The 15,967-nt window shown below is 40.1% G+C and overlaps 1 protein-coding gene across 1 annotated transcript in view; it reads left to right on the top strand.

The window, feature by feature from the left end:
* Positions 1-12,287, top strand: part of pkd1l1 (polycystin 1 like 1, transient receptor potential channel interacting) — a gene marked incomplete at both ends in the record, with an annotated part of 135,077 nt that extends 122,790 nt beyond the window's left edge. The window contains 9 exon segments of the mRNA XM_084325804.1: positions 2,041-2,145; positions 3,324-3,395; positions 5,240-5,374; positions 6,257-6,487; positions 7,459-7,620; positions 8,422-8,568; positions 11,100-11,151; positions 11,825-11,988; positions 12,087-12,287. Of these exon segments, the coding sequence (XP_084181930.1) occupies positions 2,041-2,145; positions 3,324-3,395; positions 5,240-5,374; positions 6,257-6,487; positions 7,459-7,620; positions 8,422-8,568; positions 11,100-11,151; positions 11,825-11,988; positions 12,087-12,287 (1,269 nt within the window).
* Positions 12,288-15,967: the final 3,680 nt, after the last annotated feature.

Genomic DNA, 15,967 nt, shown 5'->3' with positions numbered 1-15,967 from the left:
TGAGCAACTCCACTGGAGCAGTTTGGGGTTAAGCCCTTGATGCGTACAAGTAGTTATACTCATCATGTCATGCGGTGGCATAAAGGTTTAAAGGTTAGAGAAGTGGGTTTGGACAGGCAGGAAGTGAATTAATAACTCTCTCCCGTCCCTCACTACCAAGCGCTGAAGTGCCCTTGAGCCAGGCACTTAACAATCGAAATATTCATTGTTAAGATGACATATTTACATATCCTGGACATAGACATGCCCAGTCGGCATCTTCTGGTCTACTAAAGAATAAAGACCAAAGACTATACTAAATGTACAATATACAAGACTAAAATGTAGATGACGAGAAACTAAACTGGAAATCACATATAAAAAACGAAAAAGAAAAAAACTCCAAAACCATTGCAATATTATATAAAATGAAACAAGAACTCACTCTATTTATTGTACTGTTCGCTCATAGTTCCGTACATAACGTACTGTGTGGAGGTATGGGGAAACACATATAAAACAAACATTAACCAAATTTTCATAATGCAGAAGAAAGCCATAAGAATTGTGAATCAAGCAGATTATTATGAACCGACAAACGCACTCTTTATTAAATCAAATACCTTAAAATTGGAAGATCTTGTTGATCTTAGCACTGCAATAATAATAATAATAATGTACAAAGCACATAAACACTCACTTCCAAGTTGCATTCAGGAGTTCTTCCAAACTAGAGAGAGCTGGTATAAACTTAGGGGAACTTTTGTATTCGATATCACAAAGGCAAGGACAAATATAAAAAGTCGATCTATATCTGTTAAAGGATAACTCCACTATTTTGGGAAATTAGCTTATTTAACATCTTCCCTGTAGTTAGACAAGAAGATGCATACCTTTTTTGTCTCTGTGCGTGCATTTTAGCTTTGGGAATAGATGCTCCGTTAGCATAGCTTAGCTTCATCACTGGAAGTGAGGCAGGACAGTAGCCTTACAGTGCCTTACAGTGTATTGCAAGGTCTGACATTGACCAAACTTGATATGCATGACCTTGGTGGGCTCTAGGTCAACTCCTGAAAAGGGGGTCAATGTCAGACTTTGCAATCAAAAGTTAGGGGGCTAATAACCCTTGCCATAATTTCAGTGCGCCCCTAACTTTTGATTGCAAGGTCTGACATTGACCCCCTTTTCAGGAGTTGACCTAGAGCCCACCAAGGTCATGCATATCAAGTTTGGTCAATGTCAGACCTTGCAATACACTGTAAGGCACTGTAAGGCTACTGTCCTGCCTCACTTCCAGTGATGAAGCTAAGCTATGCTAACGGAGCATCTATTCCCAAAGCTAAAATGCACGCACAGAGACAAAAAAGGTATGCATCTTCTTGTCTAACTCCAGGGAAGATGTTAAATAAGCTAATTTCCCAAAATAGTGGAGTTATCCTTTAAAGGGGTAAAACTATGGAATAACTGTGACAAAGAAGTAAAAATGTGTAGTTCGATACATACATTTAAGAAACTATTCAAATATAAGGTGAGACATAAATATAAAACCTTATTATTATCCTAATTATATTTTATTATAACATAACTGTATTAAAATCGTGACAAAACATTTAAACATATAAAAAACAAATAAATAAATGTGTATACGTTTTGTATATAAAACTATGAAACTTGTAACATTTTGTTTTTGTAAAATGATGTACTGAATTATGTATATATATTTATTTTTTGTAAATAATGTAATGTAAAAAGGGTAGGCAATTATAAGCCTCGGCTTCAGCCTACACCTTTTCGGTCATTTTCTTTCTTTTATACATTTTCTACTACTGTACATTGCTTTGTAAAAGAAGACCAAAATAAAATCATTCATTCATTCATTCATTCATTCATTCATTCATTCATTAATTCATTCATTCATTCATTCATTCATTCATTCATTCATTCATTCATTCATTCATTCATTCATTCATTCTTTATTTGTTTGTAAGCAGGGCCTGCTCTGCCCAAGGCGTACCTAACGCAGCACCTCTGGTTTCTCCGTGTTCTCTTCCTCTCCTCCAGCTCCTGTTCCTCCTCTTGTCTCTGTTGCAGTTCTGTCTCCACATCTGCTCCGCAGCGCAGCAAGGCCTGATGGGATACTGGAGGACCCCGGGGAACTGGCTGGAGGTGAGGACGTTATACAAACACACACACACGCGCGCACGCACGCACACACACACACACACACACACACGCACATGTGCACAAACTCACACACAGACACACGTAGTCATACAGACTTTGTGTATGGACATGCATGCACACTCACACACAAAGGTTGACACACACGCACTCACTCACTCACTCACTCACTCACTCACTCACTCACTCACTCACTCACTCACTCACTCACTCACTCACTCACTCACTCACTCACTCACTCACTCACTCACTCACTCACTCACTCACTCACTCACTCACTCACTCACATAAATGTACAATACAAGATCACAGTGACCTAGCTGGACAGTGAGGAGGCCAAGCGAACCTGTTGCTGTTAAACAGTCTTGTGAAAGACACAGAAAGGGTACAAGTCCACAGAATTGCACCATACTGGTACAGTAGTTAGTGTTAGAAATAATTATTCTGAATGTTGCTCTCTCTTGCTGTTAGTGTGTGTGTGTTGTATGTGTCCATAACACAATCAGAGCCAGAAACACTTAATTTGACGAATATCGTTTTTTGTCTCTGTTTTTTGTCGCATTACTGATCTTTGTCTCCGTTTTTTGTGACATTACTGGTCTTTGTCTCCGTTTTTTGTCACATTAATGGTCTTTGTCTTGGCGACAGAGAGACATTCTACAATGTGTAGAGTTCCATACTAGGCTACTCTCTGGACACACATTCTACAACATGACCTCACACACCGTCCTCAGGGTCAAAGAGAAGTACCATGCTCTACCCAGTGATTTACAATCTCTCTCTCTCTCTCTCTCTCTCTCTCTCTCTCTCTCTCTCTCTCTCTCTCTCTCTCTCTCTCTCTCTCTCTCTCTCTCTCTCCTCCTTCTTTCTCCTTCCCTCCCTCTCTCTGTCTCTCTATCTGTCTCTCTCCCTCTCTCTCTATCCCCCTCTGTTTATCTCTCTCCTTCCCCTCCCTCTCTTTCTCTCCCTCTCTCCTTCCCTCTCTCTCCCGTACTCGTTCTCTTTTCCATCCCTATCTATCCATCTCTCTCTCTCTCTCTCTCTCTCTCTCTCTCTCTCTCTCTCTCTCTCTCTCTCTCTCTCTCTCTCTCCAGGTCAGTGTGTTTCTGGTAACTCTAGTCTACTACATCTACTACATCTGTCACTCTGTTCTCACGTTGGAGGTTGTGGAGCTGCTTCAGGGACGCAACCACAAAGAGCAGGTTGATCTCAGCCTTCTGGCCTCCTGGGAACAGGTCAGAGTTCACTCTGTAGATTAAAACTGTAACAAGATGCACTTGTCAACAAGCACGAAGACACCACAACTGGCTAAAAACTAGACTAAATCTAGAAGACTGTGAAACTGAAACAGCTAAATATAGACTTTGATTAGCATTTTTGATGGCAGGGTTTAGAAGGACCAAAAGAGAGAACACACATCGTATCCTGTTTCACGTTTAGTTTATAAAACAATATCTCTCTTTTAATAAACCAATAAAATGAGGGGAATGTTGCTTTAACATTGGTCAACTACTGTAGAGAAAATACTACACTATCACTATACTACCACTGTCTCTAGCGTATCAACCCGCTGTGGAACACAAGGTACAGACCGAAGGTCGAGTCGACCTAGACGCTGGTGGTAATGGATGCCCAAAGGGTGGCAGAGAATGTGAGGATCTTGGCACTTCAGTATTCAGCTCAGAATTTAGAGTATCCACTGCTCAGCTTAATGATATTGTAACTGTTTATGTCAATAAATGGCATGAAGGATACCGTGTCGAATACAGTACAGGCGTATGGTGGTGTAGTGGTTAACACTGTCGCCTCACAGCTACTGTAGAAGTTCCTGGGTTTGATTCCCGCTTGGGGACCAGGTTGCCGTGTTGCCAGTTACCCAGGTATATATACCTATACTCTTTATAAGAGTAAGCGATATATATAAGGAAGCCATGACTGCCTATAACAAAGATTATCACAGAGAATGCTGGGAACTCTAGAATATTATTCTCAGCCATCGACCAGCTACTCAACACTGCCCCACCCCTCCACAGTCATCTGCATCAAAATGTGAAGAACTAGCCTTATTCTTCAATAACAAAATAACTTCAATTAGAGAGAACACACATTGTATAACACTACTAAAGTTTTGTTTTTTTGTCAAACACACCTTTATTCAAAATACCTATTTTATACATCCTGATGACGATGATGATGATGATGGTGTTGATTAAAATGATGACGTTTGTTTATTTGTTTATTATATGGATCCCCATTAGTCCACAGCCATGGGTGAAAGACTATTCTTCCTGGGGTCAGAACACATAACTTAAAACATTGGAGTAATAACAAAACAATAAAAACATAAAAAGCGGACATTGCGCTCGTCACCAACGCAAGAGACACCGGGTTCGACTCCGGCTGTCGCCGTTGCCTCCGGCTTGGGCCAGCCGTCATACTAACTCAATTGGCAGAGTTAGCGGGTGGAAGTCGATGGGTGGTAATCTGGATGTTGTGGACAGCGACTCCTACAGGTCGGTTGGGGGACGCCTGCACAGCAGAGACAGGAAATGGCGGGGGTAGTGTGAGCCTCCTACACGTTACTCCTCGCCAAATGAGAGTCCGCGCTGGCAGGTGAAAAGATGTGACAGGCTGCCTCCTCGTGTATCGGAGGGGACACGTGATGCAAGGCTTCTATCCTCCCTACAACCGGCCAGTGGGGGGCATATGCGAGCAATGTTCAAGACAGGGGAGGGGAGAATTGGCCGAAAAATTGGGAGAAAAATAGAAAAAAGAGGAGAAAAAGTGGATAAAATAAAAAATATATACACTTTAGCTTAAGTACATTCTCAATATCTGTAAAAAGGCTCCAACCACAAATACAATACTGACTAAATAAATCAATAACTCAACTGTATTTCATTATTCAAAACAGTGTTTTTCAACTTTTTCTTGAAAGTAAATTTGTTGCTGATCATCTTTATCTTCACAGGTATACAGTTCCATTATGCAGCAGCTCTATACATTACGGTTCTCCTAAGTGTGTTTGTTCTTGGTAGAGGTGCGTTGATGATGATGTCCATGTCTCTTGTGACTGCAGTGTACCCGTGCCCTGCGCGGCGCCCTGCTCTTCCTCCTCTCTGTGAAGTGTCTGGGCGTGCTGAGGGGGAACAGGGCCGTGGCCATGTCTGTCACTATCCTCACGTCGTCACTGGGCAGCCTCCTCTGGCCAATGGTAACCAGTCAGAACTATAACACTGTTTTCACACTGATATTCACATTCATATTGGGGGTATTCAAGAAAGAATGTATTTCTTTCTATATGTAAGTACTATGTAGTTGCTGTTTCGTGATGCATGTGTAACACAGAAAGAGTTGTATTATATACCAGTCAAACCCCATTTGCCTATTGGTTGATTGGTTGACGCAGCCTCCATGCTATTGGTCTTGTTAAAAACCAGGACAACCAAGCTTGGGAAGCTATTTATATATTTTATTTAACGCATATATACATATATATACTGTCTGAGTATACCTGTATATATAGTCCTTCTATATACCTACTTATACACCTGCATATAACTCATATAACTCTGTATGGTAGCATGTACAATAATGTTGTATATACCGTATTATATTTATTCTTACCATAAATATACGGTATCTATCCATTTGATTAAAAAGTATTGTCATACATATTGTCAAGTACAGTACAACAAAAAGTAGCTTGGCCTCCAACCAGAGTGCAAATGTAGCAGTAAAGTGCAACAGCAATATACAATGTACAGGTGATTAAACTGGGTACAAAATATACAAATGTGTACTACTGAATTTAGTGCTAATCAGAGTTAATAGTATAATATGTACAGTGATACAGGTGTAAAGACAGTATAGTAGTAGTAGTCATACTGGCCAGCAGCATAACTAGTAAGAGTAGGATATGTACAGATATAGATATAGTATCTACAGATATGTAAATAGCTATGTGCAGGTAAATACAGGTGTGGATAGATATATATGTGGTGAGAATAAATAAATGCATGGACACCCTGATTAAAAAAACAAAACAAGACCAGAACAGATTTGATATGACAGTGTAAACACTCTCCTGCCGCAGGCTTCGGGGTTCCTCCTGCTGGTGGCGCTGTCCTTCCTGGGGAACCTGCTGTTCGCACGAGGGTCCCTGGCGTTTAGCTCTCTCCCTCGCTCCCTCCGGACGCTGCTGTCTCGCCACCGGGCCCTCAGGGGCCACTTCTCCTTGGGGGTCGATAGCGGACATTCTCCTGCCGGCCTGTTTGAAACCCTTTACCACGGAGCTCTCTGTCTCACTGCCTCTGTGGTGTGGACAGTACTAGTATGTGTATTTTGTGGTTGTATCGAGTGAGTGAGTGAGTGAGTGAGTGAGTGAGTGAGTGAGTGAGTGAGTGAGTGAGTGAGTGAGTGAGTGAGTGAGTGAGTGAGTGAGTGAGTGAGTGAATGGAGGAATCGGTGCATTGTGTATTGTTGTACTACACATCAGTTTTATATTGTCTTAGTATTGTTTTGATGTAGCTAATGAATGACACCTGAAAGAAGTTGATTAACCCTTTCACTACCACACTACAGAAAGTTAACGCTTCCACTACCACACTATAGAAGGTTAACCTTTCACTACCACACTATAGAAGGTTAACCTTTCACTACCACACTACAGAAGGTTAACCTTTCACTACCACACTATAGAAGGTTAACCTTTCACTACCACACTATAGAAGGTTAACCTTTCACTACCACACTATAGAAGGTTAACCTTTCACTACCACACTACAGAAGGTTAACCTTTCACTACCACACTATAGAAGGTTAACCTTTCACTACCACACTACAGAAGGTTAACCTTTCACTACCACACTACAGAAGGTTACCGCTTTCACTACCACACTACAGACGGTTAACCTTTTACTACCACACTACAGAAGGTTAACCGTTCACTACCATTCTACAGAAGGTTAACCTTTCACTACCACACTACAGACGGTTAACCATCAGACTCGCAGCATCTGTCGGTTTAAAACTAGCATTTGATTCTTCTTAAGGTTGTGTGCTGCTTGTATATAGTGTATATGTCTCTTGATCCTTGTATGCCTACTTTACCGTATTTTAATGGGTTATTCGTTTTAAGCCCTTGTACAGCACTTTGGTCAACTCTTTGACTTGACTTGACTTGACTTGGTGCTTGGGCTTCTGGCATTGTCCCTGGCCTAACATCTTAACACTTGATGAGGACCGGGCCAAACACATCACTATTCTATAACAGACCTGTCTCTTGCTTGGTTACAGGTGACAGGTGTGGTGTCCTCATTGGTCAGAGCTGCCAAAAGAACCAATCGTAAGGGAGATGCTGTTTCCCTATCAGAGATTTCCATCTACATCAGAAGGAAGGTCTCTATGCTCATTGGCCGACACAGACCAACATTGACAGATAATTACGCCCCAAGGAGGGTAAGACTGTTTCTATAACTATTGGCTTTTCAAATTATTGTTATTGTTATTGTTATTGTTATTATTATTATTATTATTATTATTATTATTATTATTATTATTATTATTATTATTATTATTATTATTATTATTATTATTATTATTATTATTATTATTATTATTATTATTATTATTATTATTATTATTATTATTATTATTATTATTATTATTATTATTATTATTATTATTTATTATTATTATTATTATTATTGTTACATGGTATAAATCATACAGTATATTTAAATAGATATTTAGATCTCCAACTTTTGTCAATCAAGTTGTACGTGTTTTAATTGATTTGTTCTCCTTGCTTTTGCCTCGTCTTGTTGTCTTATTGTTATGATTTTATATGCTGTGTGATTTTATATGCCTTTCTTTTTTGCTTATTTCTGTATGTACACTCGACATGACTGTAAATGAGGGAAACCTCAGTTGCCTTTTGAGTTTCGTAGAATCGGAACGTGCAATAACGTCAACTCACTGTGCCTTGTATATATCTTATACCTCTTTTAAAAAATATATATATTCTTACCTTATTTTTTAGCACTCGCTTGTATTTAAATTGTAAAAAGAAATGTGTTAAGTATTGTGTGATTTTGTGTGAAGGGCGGACTAGCAAAGTACGATTTTCATTGTACGGCAAACTGTCACATGACAATGAAACAATCTTGAATCTTGAAATAAAGGTTTGAAATGTATTTAATTTACACAGTTCACTGTACTATGTTATATGCATTCACATGGTTACATTTCCTTACTCAGAACTATTACCTTGAGGAGTTTGAGAGCCTGGTGGACGAGCTGTTGTTCAAGCTCAGTGCCCCAAGCAGCCTGCACCACGCCCTGCCTGCCAAGACCCACCCAGGTCCCTCTATCTGCCCACAGAGCCCCACCAGTCTGGGATCACAGGTGAGCAGTCAGACCAGAGTGACACTTCATAATAATAACAACAATCATAATAATAATCATAATACTAACAATAATAACAATAAAAAATGTGTTTGATCAAATCTTAACAATATTATTAATAATAGTATTGATATTATAATAATAATAATAATAATAATAATAATAATAATAATAATAATAATAATAATAATAATAATAATAATAATAATAATAATAATAATAATAATAATAATAATAATAATAATAATAATAATAATAATATCAACTTTATTTGTATAGCACCTTTCATACAAGAATTGCAGCCCAAAGTGCTTCACATCAGTAATGTAGACATAAAATAGTAATGTAGGTATAAAATTAGCATAAGAAATGGCATAAATATAGACCAGCATAGAATTGACATAAGATTTACAGAGAATTTACTAAATAAAAGCAATACATAAAGTGCAGACATAATATTTGCATAAAATACACAATAATCAGAATAAAAGCAATGCATAAGGTGCAGACATAAAAATAGACAGTACAATAATCTAAGTGGCAGAGTGCATTAACTCATTCAGCGCCAGGGGTCGCTGTTTACCTTACCGTTGAAATGCCATCGTCTTTTAACATGGGGATATGTGGCTGTGTTTGCAGGCCTAAATCTATATTAAATCTTATAGCTATGGATCTAATAATATAGTCGATTGTCATTGAGTTTCTTCCGGTCAAGATGCAAAAAACAGATAATTTTTCCATCCATACATTTCCGTTTTATACCGTCGTGAATATGAGTGTAGTTTCAGGGCGGTCTGGTGTAATTTCCAAAATTCTTCGTAATGGCCGGCAATGTGTATTCTAGTAAAAACTATATCGTTTCTTCCCTGGACTAGCTACTGTTCTCAAATCAAATTTATATTATCGGTATTATGTTTCATCATGGATGCATGAAAGGGGGGGGGGGGCGCCCCTCCGTGCTTTGATTGCTACCAACAGAACACGCCACACACACGCTCCCGATCGCATGAAGGAATTTTTGGATCAACGCAATATTGATACCATTTAGCCCTTACCTTGACCAGGATTTGTCCCGAAAGGAATATTCCAATTATCTGATCGCCATTCCAAGTACTGATCCCGATCGTGTTTCCAACGTAATTCAGCACTGAACATGATCCGTGGGGGCCCGACCCTCGTCGATGCATACGTTATAAGCGCTTGCCCTGCCTGAGTAGTTAGACCCCGCCTGCACGCCGCAGTCCCCAGTGATAACACACAGCTGCCTGCATGTTTATGAATGGAAATAGCTAATAAAAGAAATAACGATCCAATAACCTATATATACGTGGTTGGCATTCAACGATTGGCGGGCTAACACGTATTAAATCGTTGTTGGCGGCCATTGAGTTAAAAGGTGAAGACGTACGTTTTTTACCATACTTTTGAAAATATTTAATGAGCTAGTCTCCCTAATGTCCATAGGCAGGGCGTTCCATAGCTTTGGTGCTATGGAACCTAAAGCCTAAGACCAAGACACATGCATGGATATATACACACACACACACACGCACACGCACACGCGCACACACACACTCATCAATTCATCTATTTCAAAAGGCCTTTGATTGCTAGCTTTTTCTTTTTTTCTTGTGATTTTCTTTTTTCTTGTGCTGTTGTCTTTAATTTTCTGTTAATACTATGTTTTTAACTATGTTATATATTTTTTTTATCCACTTTTTTTCTCCCATTTTCTATTTTTCTCCCATCCCAATTTCGTATCGTCCAATTCAACCCTCCCCTGTCTCGAACGCTGTTTCTTGCCTCCCACAAGCCGGCTGCAATGTGGACGAAGCCATACATAGCACGAGTCCCCTCCGATACTCGAGGTAGCAGCCGTCGCATCTTTTCACCTGCGCGGCGCGATCTTTCAGCGTCAGGGGTCTGCGCTTTGGAGGGGCACCGCCTCCATCGCTTCTTGATTCTACTGCGCAGGCGCACGAACCGACCTGTAGGAGTCGCTGTCCACAATGTCCGATCCCCACCCCTCAGTTTTCCCTCCCCCTAATACTGCCAATTGTATTAGTACGGACGACCAGCCAAACTGAAAACAATGTGGAGAGCTGGGCTCGAACCCAGCGTCTCCAGCATTGGTGGTGAGTGCCTTGCCCACTGCACCACCTAGCCGCCCTAACTATGTTCTATTTTTATATTTTATTTGTATTCTGTATTTTATTTTATTATTATTAATAATTATTTAAATGTTTTAACTATGTTTTAACCCTGTAGCACTTTGGGATCCTAGTGAACGAAAATTGCAATAAAAATACAATTTATTATTATTATTATTATTATTATTATTATTATTATTATTATTATTATTATTATTATTATTATTATTATTATTATTATTATTATTATTATTATTATTATTATTATTATTATTATTATTATTATTATTATTATCATAGTGAAATGCAGAGGAAACTTCTGCAGGGCAGTGTAGAACGTCAGTGTGGTTGTTCTGATGGACCCCTGACTCTCTGTTGCAGTGCTCAGTTTCGGTGACTGAGGAGACAACACTGAATGACCAGGCCAACATCGGTGACCTCAGCCTGGTACACCATGAAGAACGCCCACATCACCTGCTGCTCAGGTACCCTATAGGCTACGACCAAGTCATGGATGAAATAACTTTTTTATTTAAATGTTTGTTAATGGTGCATTTATATAGCGCTTTTATCCAAAGTGCTTTACAATTTTGTTCCTCACATTCACCCATTCACTCACCGACGGCAGAGGCAACCATGCAAGGTGCCAACCTGCTCAGCGGGAGCAATTAGGGGTTAAGTGTCTTGCTCAAAGACACTACGACACTGCTGCCCGGGAGGAGCGGGAATCTAATCGGGAACCTTCCAATTACCAGACAACAGCTCTACCTCCTCAGCCACTGTCGCCCCCCCATTTCAAAATAATACCAACCCATACTTCAAAATAATTTGGTCACCTTAATTTTCCCTGTCTCATGCAAGTGCAATTAATAAACTAGGTTATCATTCAGGTTGATTGAAATTATCGTGTTTTAATCTGGAACCAAATCTATATCGTTTACCGTTTATATATGTCTATATTACTCACTAGCTTATTTGACTATTTTCCATATCTTATATTTTCTAATCGCCATTAGGTCTCCGTTGGAATCAGGGACCCTTCAGCTTTTGCAGTTAACAGGATTGAGGAGCCGGAGTCCCTCTCTTGACGGGGTCTCTGTGTCTAGCGGTCCTCTGCGAGCTGAATCACCGTCTGAAGGACATCCAGCTAAATCCACCACTCCCCCAAAACACAGAATCCTCCAGACTTCCTCAGGGGGGCAAAGCCACCACCTTGCCCTCCCCGAGTCGGAGCACCTCGCTGGGGCTTGGACAGAAGACCACCTGCCTGGTAGGCGGTCAGTGGATGGGCTGGTCCCGAGTGTGTTTCTGGACGATCAAACGGGCTGCTGTACCGCGACCGGTGCGGGTGGTCTGTCACTTAAACAGGCTCACAAGAGGCCCCGGAAGAACACCTTAGGTGGGATGGTCGTTCCCTCAGTTGCTCACGACCCCATGCGTTCCCACGCGGCGGTGGTGGAGGTTCTGGTCCATGACAGACCCAGGAGTAGAGCTCTGGAGAACCAGAGGGGCATGGCTGGAGGTCCACCTTCCCCACAGTCAAGTGCAGTCAGACAATGCTGGGACTGATTTGAGGGTGTTGTCTCTGTTTAGAGAACAATTTGTTGATGTTTTTTCTTTTTTTGTAGTAGTAGTAGTAGGCAGCACTGTCACACGCCTGTCATGAGCAAACATTTTAACTGAGCGTATTTTTTTTACCCAGATTTGCTCTTGCCATGTTTATTTGTGTCCCTCTCTACAGTATTTGTTTGTTTAAAATGTATGTTAATTTGAATGTAATGTTTCTGTTTCATTTTTGTATAAAAGGTTGAAATAAAAAGGGGGTTTGAGTGGAGTGTTTACTGTAGTGACTGAGTTATTATGACACTAAATAGGACATGATGCAGGTACTGTAATGGGCTGTATATCTGTGTTGGTTAGTTTGTACATTTTAAGGCCTACTGCGTGGAAAAGAGGCATTGATATTTTGTGTTGCACACAATTTTTTCTTATATCGAATTGTATATAAAATAAAATGGAATATATAAACTAAATTAGAATAGAAATACAATAGAATAACATGGCTGTATAGTAGGGATGTCCGATATTATCGGCCGACCGATATTATCGGCCGATATCGGCAGTAAAATGTGATATCGGAAAATATCGGTATCGGTTTAAAAACAAAAAAAAACAATAACAATATTTGTTATATATATATCCAGTGAAATTATTAGTTACCTGAAATTATTCAGTTTTTTGGACGGGGAAACCCTGCATATATCGGTATCGGTTGATATCGGTTGATATCGGTATAGGAAATTAAGAGTTGGACAATATCGGAATATCGGTATCGGTAAAAAAGCCAATATCGAGCATCCCTACTGTATAGTTGTGTAAAAGGATGGTGACTTCTAAACCAACTAAGTCAGCTACACCTACCATGTTTATTTATTATAATCTATGATAACCTTGCCATTAAAGAGGCCAGTGATCTAATCAACCAACACATCAAATTACCCAGAAACCCGGGAGCTTTCGCTGGAAATTCAATACGACTGAGTCTGAGTACGAGATTAATGATAGGCCTATGCAAGATCAGACAACACAAGGCATAATTATGCCATGACAGCCTTGCCAAAACACAACGTGATTGATATACAAATGTAACCGGTAGGATAAATAATTGTAGTTACTCAGACATGGTGGCATTGACTGACGTACAGTAGAGATTCTTCCTACAACGATGAACACCATGACACAAACGCTACACCCATGGGCTTAGGTTTTGGGGAGGGGGTTGCAGGGGACATGTCCCCCTCCAAAAATATAGCTAATATGAAAGACAACCCCCTCCCCAAAAGATGTGATTTCTTGCGATTTTGATTGTCAAGATTTGTTGTTGATATGTACATGATTCTGAGAATAAAATAAAAAACCCAAAACGTGTGATATGTTTTGAATGTGCAGAAACAATACAGGAGAATAAATATTTTAAAGCAATACAGAATGCCTGAGAGCCGCACTGTATTATATTCCATTATATTTGTGTCAGCGGGTACCATGTTGTCTTTTCCTTTACATAAATAAAACATTTCCACCATAAAAGTACACCAGAATGCAGGAAATGAAGTGTTTGATGCTCAAAGATTCCTGGGGGAGGACTCCCGACCCCCCTCTTAAAAGTGTCCCCCCCCCCCCCCATGTTGGGCGCCGGGGGTTGTGCCCATCATTGTACCCAGTCTCATCATCATTAGGTGGCTTCTTCGTTCCGAAGGTTGCCTATCACTCTCCAACCCATTCTGTCCCCACTTCTTCTCTCCAACTCCGTGACTCCGCCTCTCACTCCGCTCCAATCACAGACGTCGTCCACCCAGCCTCTTCTTAGTCTTCCACTTCCTCTCTTTCCATCCACCTTCCCCATCACCACCTTCTTGAACATCTCCCCGCTGGATCCTCTCAGAACATGCCCGCACAACTCCATCTTTCTCTTTTTCAATCTCTCCAGCAGCTGTCCTCCTTGCATATCCGCTCTTCTCAGTACCTCCTCAGTCTTGATCTTATCCTTCCATGTTATCTTGAGCATCTTCCTCAGCGTCCACATTTCAAAAGAGTCTATCATCCTCTTTGCCTCTTCATTCAGCGTCCATGCTTCTGCTCCGTATGAAAAGACTGACATAACATAAGTTTCCAAAATCCTGGTCTTCGTTTTCCAACTTATGTTTCTTCTCAATAATTCTTTATGGTTCCAGAATGCGCCCTTTGCAATTCCGGTTCTTCTCTTAATGTCCATGTTAGCTCTTCCACCTTCACTGATCCAGCTTCCAAGCTTCCAAGGTACATGTACATGTACTCTCTGCCACCGTTGAAAGCCTATGGAGATGTTCACCTTCTTTGCAGGGCTATAACTTTTAAAATTGTATTGCTATATTGACATTACTATGGCCCATTCAACATCGATTATCTATCGTTCAGGATGTGGGAACGTTATATTTTTTCATTCATACATTGTTGTGTTAATACCATCTAGAATATAAGTATGTTTTTAAGGTTTTCTGCTGTAATTCCAAAAACGAGTTATAGGCCCTGACGCATATGATAGATTATCGATTGGCGTTTCTTTGCTATACACCCTATATTAAAAAATTCAAATGTATATGATCGGTATACATTATGCTTCATCATGCGTGAAGGAACGGGGGGAGGGTCGTTTATAATTCCTTGATCGTCAGTAACAGCTTTATTTAGTATGGGTTGATATATTGATCAGATGGTTTGCAGTGAAATGAATAAACAATCGGGCTGAAAATAACGTTAGTGTCCTCTTACCATTCGCCGATGAGACTGGAGGAAAAAGATCGCAATTATTTGACGCCGATCTCCTAGATCCATTTCCGGTTTGTATGGCGCAATAAACGCCGAAATCATATAGATTATTGAGTTTAGAAAGCGATCCAAATGCACTATAGTGTTTGTCTGAATCCACGTAACAAGATATTACTCCCGGAGGGATTTCCTCGATGCACCAGCACCACTTCCTTTTTTTTTTTTTTTTTTAATTAATAGTTTGAAACACAAAACAGCTCAACATAAATACAGTACCATACAGACAAAACTAAACTCACAAACAATAAACAATACAATACAGTACAATACAGACAAAACAAAACTCACAAACGGTACAATACAGACAAAACATACTAACAAAATGGGGGGGGGTGGGGGGGGGTGCAGATCAAACACTCCTGCTTTCAGTCATAAGTATTCTCCAAATATGTCCTTATATAGATCCAGGGACCGTCCTCTCCATGGTCATGTTCAGTGAGCGTTGAGGCTGCTCGTTCCATTGTCAATAGGTCCATGAAATCCCTCATCCAGGTGTCCATACAGAAACAATTTGGCTTTTGGATCTTCCAGTTCATCATGATAGTACGCTTAACTGACATATGTGCTAGTGTAATGATGCGTTGCGTAAGTGCTGATTGTATACCAACTACCCCTATGCCCAAGAGGCAGACTTTTGGACATAAGGGTATCTTAACACTGAGAATAGAGGATAGTCTTAAAATGACCTTGTGCCAAAAACTCTTCACTGTGGGGCAATGCCACAACATGTGGATGAGTGTTCCTACCTCCCCACATCCATGCCAGCACAAATCTGAGATGGCTTGATCCATTTTTTTAATTTTACATGGTGTAATATAAGCTCGATGAACTACCTTTAATTGTATCATTTTATATCTTACACATTTTGATGATGTTGTTGTATT

The sequence above is a fragment of the Notolepis coatsorum genome, assembly GCF_963971535.1.
Source record: "Notolepis coatsorum genome assembly, chromosome: 12".
NCBI lineage: Eukaryota > Metazoa > Chordata > Actinopteri > Aulopiformes > Paralepididae > Notolepis > Notolepis coatsorum.
This window is presented reverse-complemented; position numbering and strand designations above follow the sequence as displayed.